Raw genomic sequence first — 24396 nt, 5'->3', positions numbered from 1 at the left:
TGCTCAAGCGGGAAGGATGCAGGAAGGGTAAATATCTGGTAGCATGAAATGAGCGAAGAAAATATCTGGGTTGTTAGTATATAGAATAGTAAAACTTTGTTAACATGGACAGAGAAGTGCAAATTTGTATTGAGTGCGAGAGAGCTAAATTGCTGAGATAAGGTAAATCACACCTTTTCTGTAACTGGGGTGCAAGGGAAGGCTGTAGTAGCCACCTCAATTCATCATTTAACCAGAAGCTGCATTTGGCAAAAGAGCCCACGAATATTCCCCTGTGCACTTTATAGGTGGGTTCCAAAACTACTAATTTTGGTGAAAAATAATCTGTATGATCTTGTAAATCGGGCGAAGAAGGGGACACGTTTTGAAATGAGCACACAAAAAGGGTTATACACGTTTTTTACTATTTTTTATATATATATATATATATATATATATATATGTATATATATATATGTGTGTGTGTGTGTGTGTGTATATATATATATATATATATATATATATTATCTACTGGCGGTCGCCAGTAGATAGTTATGGTTAGGACCGTGTTTCCATAGGAAATCCGCAACATTCTATTTGGAATAACTTTGGCGCCGATTGACGAATCCTCGCGAAATTCTCAAAATAGGTGGGGCACTCCGCTCTGCTCCTACCCTGAAAGTCTCGGGGGGATTCGTCAAGCGGGGGCTGAGAAAAAGGGGGGGTCCCAAAACGCGTTTTCCCCATGCATTTTTCCATAGGACCTTTAGTCCGAGCTACAGCCCGAACGGCTGAACAGAATTACTTGAAATTTGGCAGAGAGGTAGCCCTCAGGTCAGGGATGTGCCTTATGAAGGTCTCATGTAAATCTGTTCAGTATTTCCTGAGAAAATAGCATTTAAATCAATATATATATCTATGGGCGCGCTCCGAGCGCGTACCGTAAGCTTACCGTACGCGCACGCCGCCGTGCACGAGCGCGATTCTGATTGGTTGTTAGATCTCAGTAAACATTCGAATCGGTCGAAACCAGGAAGTGTCGGCCGCCATTTTGTCTCTCGCAGTCTGAGGGGGTGAAAAACAAAGGTGGATAACGTGAAAAGGGGGCAGGCTGGACAGTTCCTGACCCCCTAGCCTTTGTCAGGGGGTCCCAGAAGGACCCCCAAGGGCAAAAATTAATTTAAATTATTTTTCAAAAAATCGCCAAATGCGCGTAGCGTACGAGCACGGCATAAATGGAGAAATTCTGCAAGGAGAAATTCCGCGAACTTCGCGTAACTATTACGCGTACCGTGCGCGCACGGCAAAAAACAATTTTCAAAAAGGAAAGCTTAAAAAAAAATAAAAAAAATTGTGAGGTAAGGTTGGCTCTTAAAAGAGCCGTTGGGTTAATACAGGGATGGAGGAAAGAAAGAATGGGAATATTATGAGCGTCTACAAACGTGCTGTTCTATCTTATTGTTAATAAGGGAAACACTGGTCTCCCCAAAAACAATAAGACCACAACACTTTGTACACCTCATTGCAACCCTCCCAAATCGAGGGTTAATGTCCAGAGGAGCTGAAGAAGGTGATGCTCCCACCTCAGAGGAAGGGCTCAGCTGAGCTGCCGATGATGTACTCGGCTGAGCTTCTGAGGTTGGGCTCAGGTGACTTACTGAAGAGTTTTCTCCAGTATGTCGAGCAAAGGTCCTGGGATGTCTATCCCTAAGGTGTCTCTTCATAGAGTGATTTCCTAAGGAATACTTCTTCCTTGGATCTCCTCTAGATAAAACACGGTCACAAAGTGTGCAAGTGACCAATGGAGCATTGACCTTTTTCTGCCCCTCTGGAAAAGTTAAATACTCCCACACAAAAGAATCCTTTTGTTTCCTCCTTCTCTGTCTGATGATGGTGCTGCTAGGCTCACTCTCAGAAGAGGTCTGCTGCTCTGCCATTGTATCTCAATGTCAATTCAGCTCCTTTGCCTAGGGGATCTCAAGCAGTAATGAGGGGAATGGGTGTGGTGTGGGAAGTTTCTGGAACTGAAAGTAGTTTCAACCAATGAAAAGTGTTCTTTGTGGATCACATGACCTACCGTGCGCGCTCCGTAAGCTTACGGTACGCGCTCGTAAACAAGTACACATGCGCAAACGTGACGCTTACGGAGCGCTTACGGAGCGCGTACGTAAGACGCACTCGCGCATGCGCATTACACGCCCCTGCGTAACCGCGACGTTGCTTCCGCGCAACGCGCATGCGTGTACGCGTACATCACGTACGTATCACGTAAGCGCACTGTACTTATGACGTACGGAGCGCGTAGCGTCAGCTTACCCTACGCGCATCGTATCACTTAAGCGCACCGTACTTATGACGTACGGAGCGCGTAGCGTCAGCTTACCGTACGCGCACGGAAAAAAATGCATAAAAAAAAAATTAACCATTCCATAATGCAGGATATAGTACATATATTATTTTATACATAGGTTTACCAAAAATCTCAAAAAAAAATTTGCATTTAAAAAACCGTACAAATTCACTGAAAAAACCATAGGTTTCACACATGTTATAGTTAGGAATTAGCATTTAAAAAACCTTGCAAATTCACTGAAAAAACCATAGGTTTCACACATCTTATAGTTAGCTGGACATTTCACTCGTAAAAAACCAATGAAATTCCCCCGTTATAGTTAGTGCAGGCAACTATAACTCACGCGACCGCAATCCTCTGTTGATGCTAATACTGTATCTTTAGCTATACATATATTACAAATATTTATTTTTCATAAAGACACATATGTCATCAGTGATGTAATATCTGACATCATCAGCAGAGGATTGCGGTCGCATGAGTTATAGTTGCCTGCACGAACTATAGCGGGGGAATTTCATTGGTTTTTTACGAGTGAAATGTCCAGCTAACTATAACATGTGTGAAACCTATGGTTTTTTCAGTGAATACATATATATATAAAATCTCCAATAGTATTGCATCCCTTAACCTCCAGAGCGGCGACTAAGAATGCTCGAACTCCTCTTGTGTGCGATAAGATTTTTTATTCTCTCCTCATCGTAGTCATAACGCGTTTCGGCCGGTAAAACGGCCTTGATCACCTATATATATATCTATACCCCCAGGACCTGGCCCACCCAGAGGCTCAAATGCAAGCAAGCGCAGGAGACAGCGTTTGTTTGTTTTTTTCGTGGCCATTCGCGAAGCTTCATGATTTTTGCCTCAATTATTATTTTTTTAGCACTGGCAGGGTCCCTGGGGGACCCCACCACCAGGCCTAGGGGGTCAGCGTATTCCTACCCCGCCCCCCCTCCTCTTTTTTTTTACCTTTTTGTTTGCGATTCGGCTGAGTCCAAGTCCCAAAATAGCTGGCAACAGTTCCTGGTTGGAGTGTTGGCAGCCAATCAGGTCTCTGCACGAGACCGGTTGGATTTGTGGAGGGTCCACGTCCCTAGATATACAAATTTACTCAATGGATTTACACCAAATCACAAAAAGGGCTCTTTCTGGACCAAGGGTCACTTCCCTGCCAAATTTGGTGAAGTTCCATCCAGCAGTTCAGGCTGGAGTCAAATCTCTACGGGAGTTAACATGGGAAACACACTTTCGTGACCCCCCCCCCCCTTTTCTTTATCTCGGCCCCTTAAATCGGGAGGTTACTTTTTTGGGAGCATTTTGTCAAGATTCATCAAAAAAGTTTTGCCTATGGAAAGTAGGTCCTAACTACAACTACCTATTGGGTACCGCCAGTAGGTAATTTATATGTAGAAAAACAGGTTTTACTCTCCTGATATATACTCACATTTTCGCTGGAAACGCATGCGTGGTAAAGGCATATGTGTAGTAAAGACGTGCTTGGTAAAGGCAATGCATGATAAAGGCATTGCATGGTAATGACTGCGAGGTAATGGTAATGCATGGTACTGATTGCATGGTAATGGTTGTTTCCCACCATAATGACTTCCTGGTTCCTTAGAGTTCAGACAGGTGTTGAGAGGTTTCCTACCCAGTGCAGCCACATTTCAGAATATCACCGATTAGATATCTTGATGCCTCATACTTAGATGTTAAAAGAGAGAAATGTGTTTAATTCATTGCCATAACCCTTGACTTCACGTGCTTTGGCAACTTTGAAAGCAAGCACTTTGATTGCCTCAGTTCAGAGTTAGGCATTCTACCTCTTAATGGTGAATGAGAACAGTGAGAATATCCGACTGGTGTTCCCTTCAGTTTTCTTCCATTCTCTTTGGGAGGATCGAAAGTGGATTCACAAAGGGCTTATTTGAAAGGCAGTAGTTCAGTTGGTTTTTGGCAGGTTTCTGGAATGTTCCCTGCTGATTTCCTGCAGTCCTTTTAATATCCTTTTAATATCCTTTTTCATATTCCATATCATGTACACAGTGCAGCTGCTCAGATGGCTGAGGAAACACAAGACATGCCGATCCTTTTCTGACTTTTTTTTGCCATATGAAGGTCACTTCACAGACGAAAAAGACATAATGACTTCATGTGGTGAAAAGCTGACAAAAAGAAAGTAAATTCACAGACTGGGAGTAAAGATGTCAGCAAAGCTGAAAAATATCTGACTAAACATAGTCAAATAGAAGAAACAAAGGCAAAGATCAGTGTTCAGGAGTTATCATCACCAATAATAGAATATTCAACATCCAGTAAACCAACACATCAGTACCTTCTTGGGCTTCAAAGTCGCATTGGTGCCTTAAAAGTACAGTGCAGTATTCTCACTCTGTAAAGCTGAACTGCCTATCTGTTTACTTTGTTTCCTTTTAATGCGTTCTTATACATAGATTGTAGCGCATAGCAGCTTTTGCACAGCACTTCCCTGCTTGACAAAGCATTTGCTGTCTGTATGCTATTAGATTAAAGTTTTAATTAATCTCCTTCTATAAATGAAAATGCAGATTGTCTGTTGTCTGTTGCAAAGTGTTCCCAGATCATGCACAGACAGAGAGCTATTCATAAATATCAGTGAAGAGCCCACGATGGAGAACTAAAGTCTACATTTTCGGAGGAGGTATCATTACAAAACACAAAGTAGAAACTAAAATCACTACTTCAGGCTAAACATAAATACAGGCTCTACCAGTATTGAACTTGCGTAGGAGGGTTGAGCAGGCACAAAACTTAACTACATGGGAGCACATGTATTTTAGGATTCTGAACTGAAACATGTTGGTCCTTACAGGGAAATTGTTTTCATGTGGCAGTATGGTGAACCTTGCAAGTGGCACCATCGTTACAACACATCAGCCAAATAACAAGGGGGACTGCCATTGCAACAACGCCAACATCTGTGGGAAACCATATCGTGCAATACTTGAGGAACATGGTCAAAACATATCAGGAGTCCTAAAGCACAACAGTGAGGCATCACCTTTTCTGATAATTAGAGGCTATAGTAACCAGAACTAACCATATTGTCAGGCCATCTTAGAGGGACTTCATAGTCCTCCGTCATTTTTGAGCATGTGGCTGGTAACTATTGCTCAGGCACACCTTACTGAGAACAATCATGGCCATTTCACTGTATTAATCGGTAATATATATTTCACAATATGCTTCATGTTGTGTGCATAGTGAAGGCAGGATAACCTTAAGTAGCTTTACTCTTCAGGAAGTGCTTAGAGAAGTTACTACTATAAAAGTAACATCGAACGGGCTAGTTTATTGTACATGGGTGGTCAATGGCACATTTAAATTGCATTTTGTTTGAAACAACAGCATCAGTGTGGGTTGACTGCTATGTGTAACCCAGGTGTTCACTACGTGGAGCCCACAGATGGCATTTTTATGAAAGAATATGCAATTGTTCCAGCCATCTGTTTTCTCCCAAAAACACATCAATTGCTCTACCTGGTAGGCATGTCATGGCATTCGTAGCCTTACTAGAAAATTCACAAAAGTTTCACACATGTTATAGTTAGCTGGACATTTCACTCGTAAAAAACCAATGAAATTCCCCCGTTATAGTTAGTTCAGATAACTATAACTCACGCAACCGCCACTCTATCACAAGGATGATGTCATCAGTGATGTCATGAGTGATGCAACTGACCATGTCATGAGTGATGTAATATGTGATGTCATGAGCAGTGGATTGCGGGCGTGCGAGTTATAGTTATCTGAACTAACTATAACGGGGGAATTTCATTGGTTTTTTACGAGTGAAATGTCCAGCTAACTATAACATGTGTGAAACCTATGGTTTTTTAAGTGAATTTGCAAGGTTTTTTAAATGCTAATTCCTAACTATAACGTGTGTGAAACCTATGGCTTTTTAAGTGAGAATATATATATATATATATATATATATATATATATATATATATATATATATATATATATATATATATATATATCTACTGGCGGTCGCCAGTAGATAGTTATAGTTAGGACCGAGTTTCCATAGGAAATCTCAAAATTCTATTTTGAATAACTTTGGCGCCGATTGACGAATCCTCGCGAAATTTTCAAAACTAATGGGGCGCTCCGCTCCTACCCTGAAAGTCTCGGGGTGATTCTTCAAGCGGGGGCCGAGAAAAAGGGGGGGTCCCAAAACGCGTTTTCCCCATGGATTTTTCCATAGGGACTTTCGTCGCAGCTACAGCCCGAACGGCTGAACAGAATTACGTGAAATTTGGCAGAGAGGTAGCCATAAGGTCCATGAAGTGCCTTTTGCAGGTCTGGTGTAAATATGTTCAGTATTTCCAGAGAAAATAGCATTTAAATCAATATATATATCTGTACGCGCGCAGCGTGCGCGCTGGGTGCTCGCACCTTGCCGTGCGCGAGCGCAATTCTGATTGGTTGTTAGATCTTAGTAAACATTCGAATCGGTCGAAACCAGGAAGTGTCGGCCGCCATTTTGTCTCTCGCACTCTGAGGTGGTGAAAAACAAATGTGGAGAACGTGAAAAGGGGGCAGGGTGGACAGTTCCTGACCCCCTAGCAGTGGTCAGGGGGTCCCAGAAGGACCCCCAAGGGCCCAAAAAAAAGTTATTTTTTTTTCGAAAAATCGCCGAGTGCGCGCACCCTGCGCGCACCACCCAAACGGAAAAACTTCTGCGAAGCGCAACGCGTGCCCACCGTGTGCGCATGGTGCGCAAAGCGCACCGTGCACGCGCCGTGAAAAAGTTTTGTTTAAAAAAATATATTAATAAATACATAACTTAGCATTTAAGCGCACCGTGCGCGCGCCGTGAAAAAGTTTTGTTTAAAAAAATATATTGATAAATACATAACTTAGCATTTAAAAAACCGTACAAATTCACTGAAAAAACCATAGGTTTCACACACGTTATAGTTAGGAATTAGCATTTAAAAAACCTTGCAAATTCACTTAAAAAACCATAGGTTTCACACATGTTACAGTTAGTTGGGCATTTCCCTCGTAAAAAACCAATGAAATTCCCCCGTTATAGTTAGTGCAGGCAACTATAACTCACGCGACAGCAATCCTCTGCTGATGACGTCAGATATTACATCACTGATGACATATGTGTCTTTCTGAAAAAAAAGAAATGTAATATATGTATAGCTAAAGATGAATGGAAGAAGACATGGGTAAATAAGTGTCTAAATACAGTGATGTAATATCTGACGTCATCAGCAGAGGATTGCGGTCGCGTGAGTTATAGTTGCCTGCACTAACTATAACGGGGGAATTTCATTGGTTTTTTACGAGGGAAATTCCCAGCTAACTGTAACATGTGTGAAACCTATGGTTTTTTAAGTGAATATATATATATATAGTTATAGTTAGGACCGTGTTTCCATAGGAAATCTGAAAATTCTATTTTGAATAACTTTGGTGCCGGTTGACGGACCCTCGCGAACATTTCAAAACTAATGGGGCTCTCCGCTCAGCTCCTGCCCTGGAAGTCTCGGGGTGATTCGTCAAGCGGGGGCTGAGAAAAAAGGGGGGTCCCAAAACGCGTTTTCCCCATGCATTTTCCCATAGGACCTTTAGTCGAAGGTACAGCCCGAACGGCTGAACAGAATTACTTGAAATTTGGCAAAGAGGTAGTCCTCTGGTCAGGGATGTGCCTTTTGCATATATGGTGTCAATCTGTTCAGTAGTTCCTGAGAAAATTGCAGTTAAAAGTACATAAATATCTATAGCTGCGCAACGTGCGCGCACGGTGCCGTGCGCGAACGTAATTCTGATTGGTGGTTACATGTCAGTCAACATTCAAATCGGTCGAAATCAGGAAGTGTTGTCCGCCATTTTGTGTGTGACAGTGAAAAAGAAAGGTGGAGAACGTGAAAATGGGGCAGGGTACAGAGTTCCTGACCCCCTAGCTTTTGTCAGGGGGTCCCTGAAGGACCATGAAGGGTGAAAAAAACATTTATTTATTTTTTTTAAATCGCGGGGTGTGCGCACCGTAGCGAGGTGCGTGCACGGCGGAAAAAAAATCATAACAAAAATAGAATTAAAAATCAAATTTAAGTGTTTAGATGTTAGGTGGCTCTAATTGAGGGACAGAGGAACAAAAAAATGGCAAAAATTATAGGGTGCCGCATGTGTGCTGCTGTATCTTGCTCTCTATTAGGGGAATGCTGGTGTCCCCATAAGAGAGAAGAGCATTGCACGCATTGCACCGTATATGCACCCTCTTAAACAGAGGGTGTATATCCAGAGGAACAGAAGCAGGTGAAGCTGCCGCCGCAGATGAAGTGCTCAGCTGAGCTGCCGATGATGTGTTTGGCTGAGCTGCTGCGGATGTGCTCGGCTGAGCTGCTGGAGGGTTTTCTCTAGCAGCTCGAGCATAAGCCACAGGATGTACATCTCTAACGTGCCTGATCATAGTGAAGATACTAAAAGAGTATTTCTTTTTAGGATCTCCTCTTGATAAGACACGATCACAAAGAGTGCAGGTGACTTTTGGAGCATTCACCTTCTTCTGCCCCTCTGTAAATGTAAAAAATTGCCATATAAAAGAGTCTTTCTGTTTCCTCTGTCTCTGTCTCACAAGGGTCGCCTGCTCACTCCCAGAAGATGACTGCTGCTCTGCCATTCTCAAGTACTGGAAAAGCTGCTCAGCGCCTTCTCCCAGGGAATCAGAAGTAATAATGAGGGGAGTGGGTGTGGTGTTGGAAGTTTCTGGAACTGAATCTACTATAAACCAATGAAAAGAGTTGTTTCTAAATGACATGACTTGCCGTGCGCGCACGGAGCACGCATCCATGCGCGTACGGAGCACGCGCGCATGCACGCTCGGAGCACGCATGCGCATACGCGCACGGAGCATGCACAGAGCATGCAGGAAGTGTTGTTTCTTAATCACATGACCTGAAACTACTATAAACCAATGAAAAGTGTTGTTTCTAAATCACATGACTTGCCGTGCGCGCACGGAGCATGCACGCATGCCGTACGCGCACGGAGCACGCACGCATGCGCGTACGGAGCACGCGCGCATGCGCGTACGGAGCACATGCGCGTACGCGTACGGAGCACGCACGACGTACGCATGCGCACGTGGAGCACGTACGCATGCGCAAACGGAGCACGTACGCATGCGTGCACTGTGCGCGCACCGTGTGCGCACGGACAAAAACCCTTAAAAAAAAAGTTTATACGTTTATAAAAGATATTAACTATGCTGTTCAACTCTATCCAATTTTTTTTTTTTTTAAACTGAGCCATTCCATATTACAGGATAAAGTTAAGCTATAACTATATATATAGGTAGCTTATTGTAAAATAAATATTTAAAAAATATAATGATACATTCATAAATTAGCATTTAAAAAACCTTGCAAATTCACTTAAAAAACCATAGGTTTCACACACGTTATAGTTAGGAATTAGAATTTAAAAAACATTTGAAATTCACAAAAAAAACCATAGGTTTCACACACGTTATAGTTAGGAATTAGCATTTAAAAAACCTTGCAAATTCACTGAAAAAACCATAGGTGTCACACACGTTATAGTTAGGAATTAGCATTTAAAAAACCTTGCAAATTCACTGAAAAAACCATAGGTTTCACACATGTTATAGTTAGCTGGACATTTCACTCGTAAAAAACCAATGAAATTCCCCCGTTATAGTTAGTTCAGCTAACTATAACTCGCGTGCCCGCAATCCACTGCTGATGACGTCACATATTACATCACTCATGACATGGTCAGTGACATCACTCATGACATCTCAAATGACATCACTGATGACATCACTGATGACGTCATCCATGTGATAAATTACCACATCTTCTCACACCCTAATATAACCTTTGATATACCGACTCAAAATTTAGCAGTTCCATTCTCAAAACCATACATACTGCAATACCAATAACTACATACCCACTTATTAACTCTTAGGTCTACATACACCTCCACTCATTCACCTGTACAGTCACTCATACTTACAGTCACTCCATACAAAACTATCATATGCATTTATACACCTATATAGACACTCACACACTACCAATCATCCATAGAGGTACTCTCACACCTACTCAGTCATGCAAATAATCACACTCCCATATACTCACCTATGCGGTTATACACACTCAAGTTCACAAAATAGTATCACATTCTTACGCTTTTATAGAATCATTGATACAAGCACACACTCATCCATCCAGTCACTCTCACAATCACACACTCTCACATCTACCCACTTATATACTCTTACACGCATATATACTGCCTTTCACATATGTAGTTAGTCAGAAATGTACCACTGAGATATACATTAAATCCCTAACACACCCATACATACACTCACTCAACCATACAGTCCATCACAGATGCACTCTTAAAACCATGCACCCATAGAATCACCCACTCACACATCTATGCATAGAGTCACACACACCCTACCCACACAAGCACTCAGAAACCCATACAGATACTGAGACAAGCAATCAATAACTCATATAGACACTTATATAGGTATTCACAAAACCATGCCGCCACTTATACACTAACATACAGACGCATACAAACATTTACACAGTTTAGTCACTAGTCTGCAGTAAGATACATTTAATGACTCACTTATAGAGTCAGTTACGCACCAAAGAAAATCATACATTTACACACTTGTACACCCACTCATTCTTCAACAGGCCTTTCCCTGTATATATTAAACATATTAAAATTGTTCGGAAACACATACTCAATGGATGATGGCATCAGTGATGTCATCAGTGATGTCATTTGAGATGTCATCAGTGATGTCATGAGTGATGTCGCTGACCATGTCATGAGTGATGTAATATGTGACGTCATCAGCAGTGGATTGCGGGCGCGCGAGGTATAGTTAGCTGAACTAACTATAACGGGGGAATTTCATTGTTTTTTTACGACTGAAATGTCCAGCTAACTATAACATGTGTGAAACCTATGGTTTTTTCAGTGAATTTGCAAGGTTTTTTAAATGCTAATTCCTAACTATAACGTGTGTGAAACCTATGGTTTTTTCAGTGAATATATATATATATACACTACTGAAATACTACAGTTGTGGTTTAGTAAACTAACTATAACTTGCTTCCCGATCATTCACTGCTTATGAGCTCCCATACTAATTGACATGTTAAATGGCATTATTGATAACATCATTGATTATATTTGAAGAACAACACAGTTGAAATTATTAAGGTGATCATACAATGATTTTGACTGTGTGCTATAGGCTTTGTGAACGAGGGGTAATAAAACAACCTTAATCGATGTTTGGATTCTTATAAGCTTCTGAAAAAATGCAAAAGAAATTGGCTGTTTCAGAAGTAAAGTAAATCACTTTTGATGTATGTCATTATCGTTTTACTTACATTCACCCAAATGATGCGTGCAGTTTTGGTAGGTCACTTGCAGAGAGCTGAATCATCATTGAAAACAGACCCATGGTGAACGTTTGCTGTGAAGGGCTGAATACTGAGTAAGCAGGGTATTAGGTGGTCCTGGAGGTGGAAGCATGGTATGGAGACAGGTGAAGTCCTGCAGCCAGCCCACAAGTGTGCATGGCAGAAGGCTATGCACAGTGGGGTTGGCCATATTCAGAGGGTTGGGTGCCAGGTTTTGCTATATGGTAAGACCGCAGCCTAATCTCTTTTGTGTGTTGGATGAAGGGTTTGGTGTGATACCAGGCTTTTCAGCTAGCCTCCACTGTGTATGTCCAAAGTCTGTGCACATTGGGGGTTTTCAACTTGTGGAGGCATGAGAGCAGATCCTGGACACAGACTCAGCCCTGTGTCAAACTTGCCCTATGTATGGCTGAAGATTATGTGGAGTGGAGGTTTAATGCTTGTGGAGGTTTGGATGTAGGGCCTTGCCGGAGCCTAGGCATTATGGCCTGATGTACATTAGAGACAGAGTCTGATCGGAGACTATAACTGAGATGTCATAAGTGATGTCATCAAGGATGTCATTTACCATGTCATGAGTGATTTAGTATGTGAGGACATATATAGTGTATGAGGAGGTTGTAAGTTTTAGTTAGTTCACTCTATAGCTCGTGTATAACCACTGTTTTTTGGGATTTTAATGTTCACTCATTCAAACACCTAACTAGAGCTTCACTTTAACCGTTATTTTTTTCAGTGGAATTCTGGAATTCCATTTATTTTTCTTAAACATAAGATAAGGTCTTAGTATAGCGCCTAACCTAAGTATAATGTCATTTTCACTTTATATATATATATATATCTATATATATATTACCTACTGGCAGTCGCCAGAAGGTAGTTATAGTTAGGACCTATTTTCCATAGGAAATCCGCAACATTCTATTTGGAATAACGTTGGGGCCGATTGATGAATCTTCGCGAAATTTTCCAAACGTTTGGCCAGCTCCGGTCCGCTCCTATCCTGAAAATTTCACGGTGATTCGTCAAGCGGGGGCCGAGAAAAAAGGGGGGTCCCAAAACGCGTTTTCCCCATGCATTTTCCCGTAGAACCTGTTGACGCAGCTACAGCCCAAACTGCTGAACGGAATTACACCAAATTTGGCAAAGAGGTAGTCCTCAGTTCAGACTCGTGCCTTTTGCTTAAATGGTGTAAATCCGTTCAGTAGTTCCTGAGAAAATTAGAGTTAAAAAAATAAATATATCTGGGCGGAGCCTAACCACACATCTCATCGTGAGATCTGATTGGCTGTCAGTACTTCATCCAAGAAGTGTTGGCAGCCATCTTGGGACCATTATACATGATAGCACCTCATTAAAAAGCATTGCAGTTAATAGAAGGTTTTAAGACTTTAGTTACATTATAAATCATTTGTTGATGGTACCATACTCATTTTAGGAATTGTGGTGTGTTCTAAGGTGATTTTACCATGTGAAAAAGCCTTCTGTTGTGATATCATGAATCATGTTTGAGAGAAAACTATTTTCTCATGCTTTTCCCACAGAGGTTTGGAAGGTGATCTATAAGCTAAACTGAGAGCATATTTTCTGTAAATTCACATTATCTTTCGCAGTCATGTGAGAATGAAGTCTGACATTCTCAGTAAAATATGTACATCCAACAAGGGCAGAGACTGTCAGTTGATTCCTTTGTGTTCTACTGCAGCTTCCCAGAGTGTTCTAAAGAACAACTAGAGCGCTAACAGTCCTACTTATGACAAACGTATTGCACACCCGAAGCCATCTTGATTGGAATAAAGTGGTAACTCTTAAAACATTTAATTTAAAAAGGAACAAAATGAGGGGGCTCATTTTGCCATAGAAATTATGATTAGTGCTGCAGAAAGAAAAATTAGGGCACATTTTGACTTCTCAAATCCTCTTCTATTTCATAAAAAAATTCTGACATGCAGACTGAAACATGCACTTTGAATACCAGCAGCAGACTTCCCTGGTGGGCAGTAGCTTTACTACAGTGATCTAATGAGCAACTAGAGTGCTAACATTCAGAATTTATGGCAAATGTGTGACACATCTGAATGCCTTCTTGATGGAACCAAAATAAATAACTGAAAGTATTTCCTACTGAGGAGACTGCAGTAAATGAGGAAATTAGGACACTTCATAACAAATAAATTTCCCAAGATGGCCACCAGAGACAAAAGAGCCCAAATGTAGCCCAAATATCACCCAGATGTAGCCCAAGTATAGCCCAATGACAGAATGTCCCAGAGTGTTCTTAAGAACAACTAGAGCGCTTACTGTCTTACTTATGACAAAAGTATGGCACACCTGAAGCCATCTTGATTGGAATAAACTGGTAACACTTAAAACATTTAATTTAAAAAGGAACACAATGAGGCGGTTCATTTTGCTATAGAAATTATGATTAGTGCTGAAGAAAGAAAAATTAGAGCGCATTTTGAGTGACTTCTCAAATCCTCTTCTATTTCATTAAAAAATTCTGATATGCAGACTGAAACATGCACTTTTAATACCAGCAGCAGACTTCCGTGGTGAGCAGTAGCTTTACTACAGTGATCTAATGAGTAACTAGAGTACTAACATTCAGAATTTATGGCAAATGTGTGACATATATGAATACCTTCTTGATGGAATCAAAGTAAAAAACTGAAAGCATTTCCATACTGACGAGACTGCAGTAAATGAGGAAATTAGGAAACTTCATAACAAATAAATCTCCCAATATGGCCACCAGAGACAAAAGAGCCCAAATGCAGCACAAATATCACCCAGATGTAGCCCAAGTATAGCCCAATGACAGAAGTGTGCAAAACACTTATTTTTTGTGTATTTGCAGTTTTATATAGTGCAGACTTGTCAGGTATTGGAGTGCTTTACATGAGCATTGGTTACATCACACAAGATCAAATTCATTTTGGTTGTAGACATGGGGAGATTAAGTGATTTGACCAGAATCACAGAATGTTGAGCTGAAGCAGAAACTCCAACCTGGTTCCCCAGTTGCAAAGTCTGCAGCTCTGGAAGTATCACTGCATCCTCTCCCCTAGGTGCAACATTTGATCAAGTGGTCAACTGGATAAAAAAACATAAAGATTACAAATAATTTAATAGTTCTTTGTCGCTATTTGAAAACTCAGAAAATATGTCCTCATTTTAGTTTTTTAGAGCACTAACCATAATTTTGATGCAAATAAGACCCTCCCATATATGTAATTTCTAAAGGAAATGCTCTAGGTATTACAGTTTTGATTACATCAAGTTGATGTCAGGCGTTCCACACGTTTGTAATAAATATAGAATGTTAGCAATCTAGTTGTTCATTGGGATACTGTTGAGAGGCAGAGGCCAGGGACACGGACTCTGAAAATTGAAGGCAGGTAGGGGAGTGCAGAGGCAACAATTTGACCACACTGGGCAGGCAGGAAGGGCAGTGGCAGCACAACAGACTATGGAGGTCAGTGGAAAGGGGGGCAGGGGCAACAAACCAACAATACAGGACTGGCAAGAGTGTTGTGGAAATATAATAGACCATTGTGGGCAGAAGGAAGAGGCAGTGGTAGTACAACCATACATGCCAACAGACCCGTTTCAGCCAGGAAACGTCCAATGTTTTTAAGCTCAAATGGGCTTTATTTGATCTGTCTCCTATCTACAATCTCCTCTTTTTCAATGTAATTCAAAGGGGAAAATCAATACCCCAGTATTTTTTTCAAAATCTCCCTCTTACCAAGTTCAAAATGTTCGCAAGTATGGTATATTGGATCATGGTAGGCAGGAGGAATTGGGGTAGGGACATGGACTCGGATAACAGAGGACAGGAGGAACATAGAGAGGTGCACCAAACTGACCCTATAGGGCAGGCATCAGGGTTTGCAGCAGCACAATACACCACACAGGGCATGCGGGACGGGAGTGCAGCACAACAATCCATAGAAAGCAATAGGGAGGGGACAGGACCATGCACATGGGCAACAGAGAACAGAGGGGAAAGAGGCAATGGTAGCTAGCTGACCATAATGGAAGACAGGAGAGAAAGCTGCAGCATAACAGACCATAAAGGGCAGGAGGGACGGATCAGGGGCTTTACAATGAAACAGTCAAGCCAGGAGGGAGGGAATAGGGCTCTGCACATGGAAACAGAGGGCTGGGTGCAAGGGAACAGGGCAGGAGCAGCAAGATGACCATGGAGGTCAGGCAGGATGGGCACTAGAAACAAGACACACCATGGAGAGCAACAATGAGACTATGATGGCATACACACAGACCATGTAGGGAAGGTGGGAGGGGGTCAGGGGCAGCTAGCTGACCACACAGGGAAGGTGGGAGGGGCCATGGCAGCACAGAAGACCATGCATGGGAAGCGGGAGGGTTAGTGGCAGCACAATGGCTATGATGGGCAAGAAGGAGGGTGCAGGGGCATGCACAAAGGACCATGGAGGATAGAAGGAAGGGTCAGGACCTGGGCACAGACAAGAGAGTTCAGGGGAAGGGGCCTCACAACCAACCGCGCGGGGCAGGCAAGAGGAGCAGTTGCAGCACAACAGACCAGGGAGGGCAGAAGGGTGTGGCAGTAAAATGGACCATGGAGGACAGGAGGAAGGCGATAGGGGCATGGCATGTGGACAGGCAGGGTGGAGGTGGCAGGGACAGGTTACAGTCATCTGACAATGCTAGGCAGGTGGGAGGGGAGTGGCAGCTCAACAGAACACTCAGAGTAGATAGGAGTGGCAGGTCCATGGAACATGGTGGGCAAAAAGGATGGAGCAGGGGCATGCACAAAGACATCAGGGGGCTGGGGGAAGGAGAATAGGGGCAGCAAGCTAAGCACAGAGGCGAAGCATGAGGTCAATGATGGGCCATAGAATGGACTGGTACATCATGCCAAATGGAGGGCAGTGGCAGCACATCAGACCATGCATGGCAGGAGGGAGGAGACTAGTCCATGGATTTAGACAACAGAGGATAGGGAGGAGGTGGATGGGGCAGCAAGCTAACTGTTCAGGAAAGGTGGGTATTAGGAACTTTGTTTTTAAAATGTGTGTCTGTGCGAACTACTTAAAATATGAACAAGTATGCAGCATAATCTCACTTTTATTCAGGAAGAAGAGGACGTTTGTGACTGTGACTCCGGGCTCACTTGGCAGAAACAACCCCTGACCCTCCACCCCCCATCGCAAAATGTAATGCCCGTGAAAAGGGTAGGTGGACGCAGTGTTATATAGAACATAGTCCTGAGAGCACGATTGAAAATGAAAACTAGATATAGTATATGGTATAAACTATGCACCAAAAAGTGTGATATAAGATGAACCGGGGCTTGAAATATAATATGCAATACATTGTGCGCAATGACAGATTCATTGGAGAGCGCGAGATAGCACAGGCACTAGCGCGTGCTATGCGATATGCGCCTTGGAGTGTAATATGCACAGGGCAGTGTTGTGTAACCTAACTTGTCTCTAAAGTTGTAATATAAAATATGTGCTGGGGAGTGTAACGTTGCATATGCACTGTGACAAAGATGTGGATCCCAGATTGTAATATGTATGGCATAGCGCTGTGCGTTATAACATAGGCATCGAGCAAGGCACGTTAGATGGGGCAATATAACCCGTACAAAGGCAAGTGTGGCATGACATATTCACGGGGTGGTGTTACAGTGCACATGGGCTAGAGAGTGTCATAGCATACGCACTAGCTGGTGGAATACAACACAGAGGTGTGTTGCACTCGGTGGGCACTGGTGGGTGTAACACAGCATTAGGCTCAGCCAGGAGCACGCTGTGACTCTCAAGTGAGGTTCGTCTCCTTTCCAGAGAGTAAAATAAAAAGTATTACGCATCCGGCGGTGGATGTGTGTTTTATTAACCGTGAGGGGGGTTTCTTGCATAGTTTGGTCGAATTTTTGTCGAATCCCCTTTGAATGGCTTGGTGTGCGTGTGTATTAAATGTGCCCGTCAATAGCTACCCATGCTTGTATAAATAAACGACAAGGGTGTCTATTTGGAGAGTACCCACCGGCGGGGGTGCCGGGATTAGGCACGGTAGGGCGTCAGACACGTCAGAACTTCACTAGCGGTGTAAATACATTCCTTGTGGATTCATTGTATGCATATTCGCCTTTTAATGAATATCACGCAAATCGTCATGGTGATAGGTACATACGGTTTGTCCAGCATGTCCTAGGTTTTTCTATAAATATATATTTTTTTTAAATAATAAAAAACAAAGGCCGGCCCCGGGGGATGGGGTCCCCGAGGCCATAAGTGGCCTGAGGAGGGGGGCAACGCATCCCCCCTCCTAAAGAATTAAAAAAAAAAAAAGGCCATGACCCGGGGGTGGGGTCCCCGGGGCCGATTAAGGCCTTGGGAGGGCCAAATTCATTTTTTTCAACAAAAACATTAGGGTGCAGGCCCTGGGGGATGGGGTCCCCAGGGCCAATAAATTAGAAAAAGAAGGGAGGCCACACAGCCCTCCTTCTTAAAAAAATAAAATAAATAAAAGACCGGCATCGCGCCGGAGGCCACGCCCCCTCCATGCAGCACTCTGCAAACGCGCCCCCTGGCCAGTTGTAAGTTGGGGAATTAATTCCCCTTCAATACTGAGGGTCCCTGAGGGCCAACTAACCCAACAGGTATCTCCAGTATGCACCAGGGAACTGCGTTGCAGACAGGTGTTCTGAGGCCACGCCCCTTTTTACACCTCTATGCAACGCAGCTCTGTGGCGCTTACTGGAGGTACCTAGTGGGCTAGTTTGACCCTGGGATTTTAGGATTCAAGGGGACTTAATCTCTCAACTTAGAATGGCCACAGGGCGCGTTTACACAGTGGTGAAGGGAGGGGACGGGGCCTGAGGTGACGTGTGCAAACACGCCCTGTGGCGCGTTTTAAGTTGGGGAAATAATTCCCTTCCAATCCTGAGGGACCCTGGGGGCCAACTAGCCCACCAGGTGCTTCCAGTAAGCGCCACTGCTCTGCGTTGCAGAGAGGTGGTGCAGGCCATGCCCCTTTTTACACCTCTCTGCAATGACGCTTACTGGACGTACCTAGTGGGCTATTTGCCCCTAGGGACCCTCAGGATTCAAGGGGACTTAATCTCCCAACTTAAAAAACGGCCACAGGGCGAGTTTACACAGTGGGGAAGGGAGGGGACGGGGCCTGAGGTGACGTGTGCAAGCACGCCCTATGGCGCGTTTTAAGTTGGGGAAATAATTCCCCTTCAATCCTGAGGGCCCCTGGGGGCTAACTAGCCCAACAGGTGCTTCTAGTAAGCGCCACTGAGCTGCGTTGCAGAGAGGTGGTCTAGGCCGTGCCCCTTTTTACATCTCTCTACAACGCAGCTCTGTGGCGCTCACTGGAGGTACCTAGTGGTCTAGTTGGACCCTAGGGACCCTCAGGATTCAACTTAAAACGGCCACAGGGCGTGTTTACACAGTGGGGAAGGGAGGGGACGGGGCCTGAGGTGACGTGTGCAAACACGCCGTGTGGCGCGTTTTAAGAGGTAGTTTTAATCCCCTGCCCTATTATATACTAGGGGCTTACAGAGGAGGTCATGCTAATCACAGGGGGACCCAAACGCATAGTGTTCCCTAGTGTATGTAGGTGTTTTCACTGTATTCTGAGTGTCTTTTAACATAGCACTGGTCTAGGACTGGTTAGTCAGACTCAGTTACCACAGAGGGTACAGGATGATTTTGCAACAAGGCTTCTTTCTGCTCTTCTGTTTGTTCTTTCTGCACGTTATCCTTCTTCCTGCACTTTTCTTCGTCTTTGAGGACTTCTGTTGCTTCTTTCTGCATTTCTTTTTTTTCTTTCTGTTAGTTTTTTCTTCTTTCTTCACATGTCCTATCTCTGTAGGCATAGTTAGAAATTAGCATTTAAAAAACCTTTGAAATTCACTGAAAAAACCATAGGTTTCAGGCATGTTATAGTTAGGAATTAGCATTTAAGAACCTTAGAAATTCACTGAAAAACCCATAGGTTTCAGGGGCGTTATAGTGTATAGTATGTGGATCTTAGAATTACTGAATAGGTTGTTGTAACTGGTATTGGTATGTCCATTGTTTTGAAAATTTTAGTTTCTATTTTTGAATGTGTGTATCAATGGTTATATTTGGGGGAGAGGAGGTCTGCCACTCTATCACAAGGATGATGTCATCAGTGATGTCATTTGAGATGTCATCAGTGATGTCATCAGTGATGTCACTGACCATGTCATGAGTGATGTAATATGTGACGTCATCAGCAGTGCATTGCGGGCACGCGAGTTATAGTTAGCTGAACTAACTATAACGGGGGAATTTCAATGGTTTTGTACGAGTGAAAAGTCCAGCTAACTATAACCCCCCTGAAACCTATGTTTTTTTCAGTGAATTTCTAAGGTTTTTTAAATGCTAATTCCTAACTATAACGTGCCTGAAACCTATGGTTTTTTCAGTGAATATATATATATATATATATATATATAAAACATGGGGATGCTAAACGACCAAGCAGATGGGGAGATTGAGTAAACAGATGTAGAAATGGGAAGCTGTACTTACGCAGGTATCTCTCTCTTTAACTATGTTTAGCGCTCTTAAATATACATTATACCTCTAATTACTAAAAACCTATACTTCCCTCACATTTTCAACTCGGCAGTTTCATGCCTGCATTAAAATCTCAATGCTCATTTACTTATTCTGCTCCTAAGAAACGGCTTTAAACTAAGCAGCTCCTATTCCAACAAAATGGTATTCAGGTGTGCCACACTTTTATCTCGAATCTAAAATGTAGTTTTACATTAGAACTCTGATTATACTGCATTTGCTTACAAGGGAGTTAACTGATAGACTGCCGCTGGTGTTGGAATTTCATGTTGGATGTCACTCTGCATGGCTGAATGTTTTACTAAAATGGAGGAGGAAGGTATTTGAGAACTCATAGAAAATGTGTCCTCATTTTAGCTTTCTAGAGCACTAACTATAATTTTTATGACAAACCTAAACCCCTCATAATGTTTATTTACTGTAGTATCCTCTATAGGAAGTTCCTTTCAATTTTACATCTTTGATTAATTCAAAATGGCATTTATGTTCACCACAGCATTGTCATAAATTCAGAATGTTAGCACTCTAGTTAGTTCGACCTTTGTGGTTGAGCTGCAGTTGATCACTAGGGAGTTTACTGACAGACTGCTGCTGGTGTTGGAGGTACACTTTTCTCTCTGCAGTTCAAACAATTTTCCTGACATGGTTGAGCAAGATAGCTGAGAAATCTTGGAAATTATGTCCACCCTTTTTGCTTTCTAGAACACTAACCATAATTTCAATTACAGAATAAACTCTGCCAATTTGTTAATTTCTAAAGGAAATTATTTAAGTTGTATACCTTTTATTCCATCAAGATGATGTTAAGGTGTGCCACGCTTTTGTCATAAATATAGAACGTTAGCACTCTAGCTGTGTATTGGAATACTGTGGGAAAACTGTAGTAGAACTATGGGTCATCAACTACCCGGCTGCTGCTTTCTGTTTAAAGTATATGTTTCACTCAAAACTTCAAACTTTATTCTCGCAAAGCTCAGGAAGATATTGTGAACTTATGTGATCAGGCATATTAGCTTCTGGAGCACTTTCCATAACCTCTATGAGGAATTCATGAGGGGAAACAGATTTCCCTTCAACATGGTTCCTTAAATACCAACAGAGGATCAGCATTTTTCACTGGGCATAGTCATCTGGGGACTCACCAGACTTAATAAAAGGAGCATTACACCACCAACACACGTGTGGCTAAAATCTTTTATCACCCTTCATATGTGTTCCTTTTTTATTACCCTCAAAAACAGGCTTTCATACAATACATTTCAATGGGAACATATCCCAAGTCCTGTAACGGCTGTAACAACATGTTGTTTATATTGCGGCCAGCCAATCAAGAGCAATGGAGGGAAACCCTTACTCATCACCTAACATGCCCCCGGGACTCAGGGTGTGCTTATCCTGCCCCTTTAATTCATTTTCTGGACATAGGGACAATGACCCTGAGTAAATGCGAATTTGTCAAACGGCTGAACAGATTTACACCAAATCACAAAAAGCACAATTTTGGTTTCCTATAGAAATTAACATGACAAATCACACAATATATATACTATAGCAGTGGGCTGGCAGACAACTTTAAAAACTGAAAGTGCCTAGCAAGCTCAACTCTCTGACACATGCAGGCAAAAAGGTTTGCTTTGCCACTATAAACGTAATATTTGCCACCACAGTCCGTTGTATACAACCCGGGGCTGACAAAAGTCAAGCGTGGTAAAAAAGGCACACATGGTGTCTCCCTCTAGCCCACAGCACCCCATTCTGGATCTCAGTTTGGGTCACAAAAAGTACCTCAAATACAAAGGCACAATGATTGTGTATGCTGAGATGGGGGCAAACAGCTACAGGTTGCTATGGCGAATTCGAAACAGGGGTGCTTGTTCTCTAGAACCATGCATGATACCTTCCTCTGTTTTAAAATTGTGTAGACCAGTACAGAAAGTAATGCGCTTTTTACAAAAACTTCTCTTCAGATATATTGTGCTTATCCTGGTTTCACTTAACCGTCTTAAATGATTTGCCTAATTTGTACCTTACCTAGTACACCAAGGTTATAACTAGGTCCAGGCTCAATCTGTATTAAGCCAGCATATTTAGCGTAATTTCATATTACTCTTGTTAAGCGATATTCCTAAAATTATGCTATTATACCAAATCGCGTAATTGCATGCCAATTCATGGTAAAAAGTTACCACAAATACACAATTTGCAGTAAAGATTTACAGCAAACACACAGGAACAATGCGAACAACAAGAGCATGAGCAACTGTTGTTCATGGTGGTTTTGGTTTTTGCACTATTTTTTTAGTTCAAAATGCATCTTTGTGCCCAAAGTAGATGGGAGGATGTATTTCATGCTAAAATACGGCACCAAACGCCAGTTTTGCATTTGGCGTAATAGACATAAAAGCTAATTACTCTCATTTCCTGTACCCCTAGCTATAGCTACATAATGCAATGATCTGACGTGTTGGAGAATACAGGTTAATTATGTAGTAAGCCAAATAAATAATGTCTGTTCATCCACTTTTTTTTTTTAAAACAAATGTTTTATCAAATGTAGACATTTTTTTGCTGTTCTCAAAGTTTGAATTGTGAAAACATACATATTTATTTTTAATAGTGCATTTCATTAGTAAAATATTATTTTCTGTTTTGCTTGTCATATATCCAGCAATGATCTTTTCCTAAATCTACTATTGTGCAAAAAGACCTTAAGTCCTAGGCCAAATACCAGTCACAGCTCAGATTCTCTGGTTTGCGTTTGATCTGGCAGCCCTATATTTAAAGGTGAGTGTCTTTCTTTGTTGTGCTCCTGAATGATTTACCCGATGTGCAGCAGCTGAGGTTTCTTGAAATATGCTATACAATTGAGATCCGTTATCTGAGACTAAAACATTTTACTTTTCTTTTTCATTAAAGGTACCAAATCAAAGTCCTGATAAGGAACATGTGGAAATAGTCTGAGTAGTTAAATCTCATCAAGACTCCAGATTCTGTGCTAGCACCAGACAACACATGAAATATTCCACCATCATGAACGAGACTGGTCAAACAGAATATCATTGGCTGCTCAGATGCCAAGTAACACGACTGAATCAACATGGAGGATGCAACTTGTGTTATGAACTGAAAGGTTTTCAGAATAGATGGAAACTAGTCTTCTCAGATGAAAATAAATGGCATCCATTAAATATATGAAAGAAAACTGAACCTTCACTTTATAGCAATACACATAATGCTTGGCATTTTGCTTGGATTTCTCTTGTTATGAGAAATGTGATGTGCAGTTTCGGGAGAATTCTTGTCAAATAGGGCGAGGCCTACTACCTTTGATTCATTGATAGGGTGACAGTCTTGGAGCAATCAATTTGCTTGTTAAAGTTCCATAGTGAATACAAGTAGCCATGCACTCTCCTGAGTAAAGATCTGTGGACTTCAAGATCTTGGAGAACGGAAGTACAAACCATTGCCCATCTTCACACAAGAAAAATGGGACTCAAAACAAGACAGCTGTTTTCTTCCATTTCAGCTTCCTCACTGGCACCTATACAAATGACTCTGATTCACCGCTCGATTTTAGTTTCCGTTCAAATCTGGGTGGATTGTCGTATATGGGCAGTTTGACAATATGTAATGTCCAAGACGTCTGTAAAGTTTTTGTACAATGCTGTTAATGGAGTTATAAAATAAGTTGGATTCTTCATTTTTGTTTGCCTGTTAAGTGATAATTTTTTTAAATAAAATATTTAAGCTTTCTCTGTATGTTTGTGTCTCAATTAATATTTCTTGTAACATGTTTAACTAAATTGAAACTTTATGGAAAAGTAGTTGAAACCTATTTGATCACTGGCCTGATTTTCCAAATCCTCACATAATGGTATGTAATGACAGTCAATTTTAGTTATCCCAGATCTTTAATATATACTTGCAGTGTATTTTCAGTTAAGAAAAAATATGTATACTT

At 42.0% G+C, this 24396-nt stretch overlaps 1 protein-coding gene across 1 annotated transcript in view; it reads left to right on the top strand.

The window, feature by feature from the left end:
* The window catches only part of LOC146823217 (THAP domain-containing protein 1-like), a 158830-nt gene extending 134642 nt beyond the window's left edge, over window positions 1-24188 (top strand). Inside the window, exon 8 of the mRNA XM_085607511.1 lies at window positions 23352-24188. Within this exon, the coding sequence (XP_085463637.1) occupies window positions 23352-23371 (20 nt within the window). The 3' untranslated portion in view covers window positions 23372-24188. The remainder of the gene's footprint in view (window positions 1-23351) is intronic.
* Window positions 24189-24396: the final 208 nt, after the last annotated feature.

The sequence above is a fragment of the Triturus cristatus genome, chromosome 5_2 (genome assembly GCF_964204655.1).
Source record: "Triturus cristatus chromosome 5_2, aTriCri1.1, whole genome shotgun sequence".
NCBI lineage: Eukaryota > Metazoa > Chordata > Amphibia > Caudata > Salamandridae > Triturus > Triturus cristatus.
Note: the sequence above shows the minus strand (reverse complement) of the source record. Positions and strands in the feature narration are given on the sequence as shown.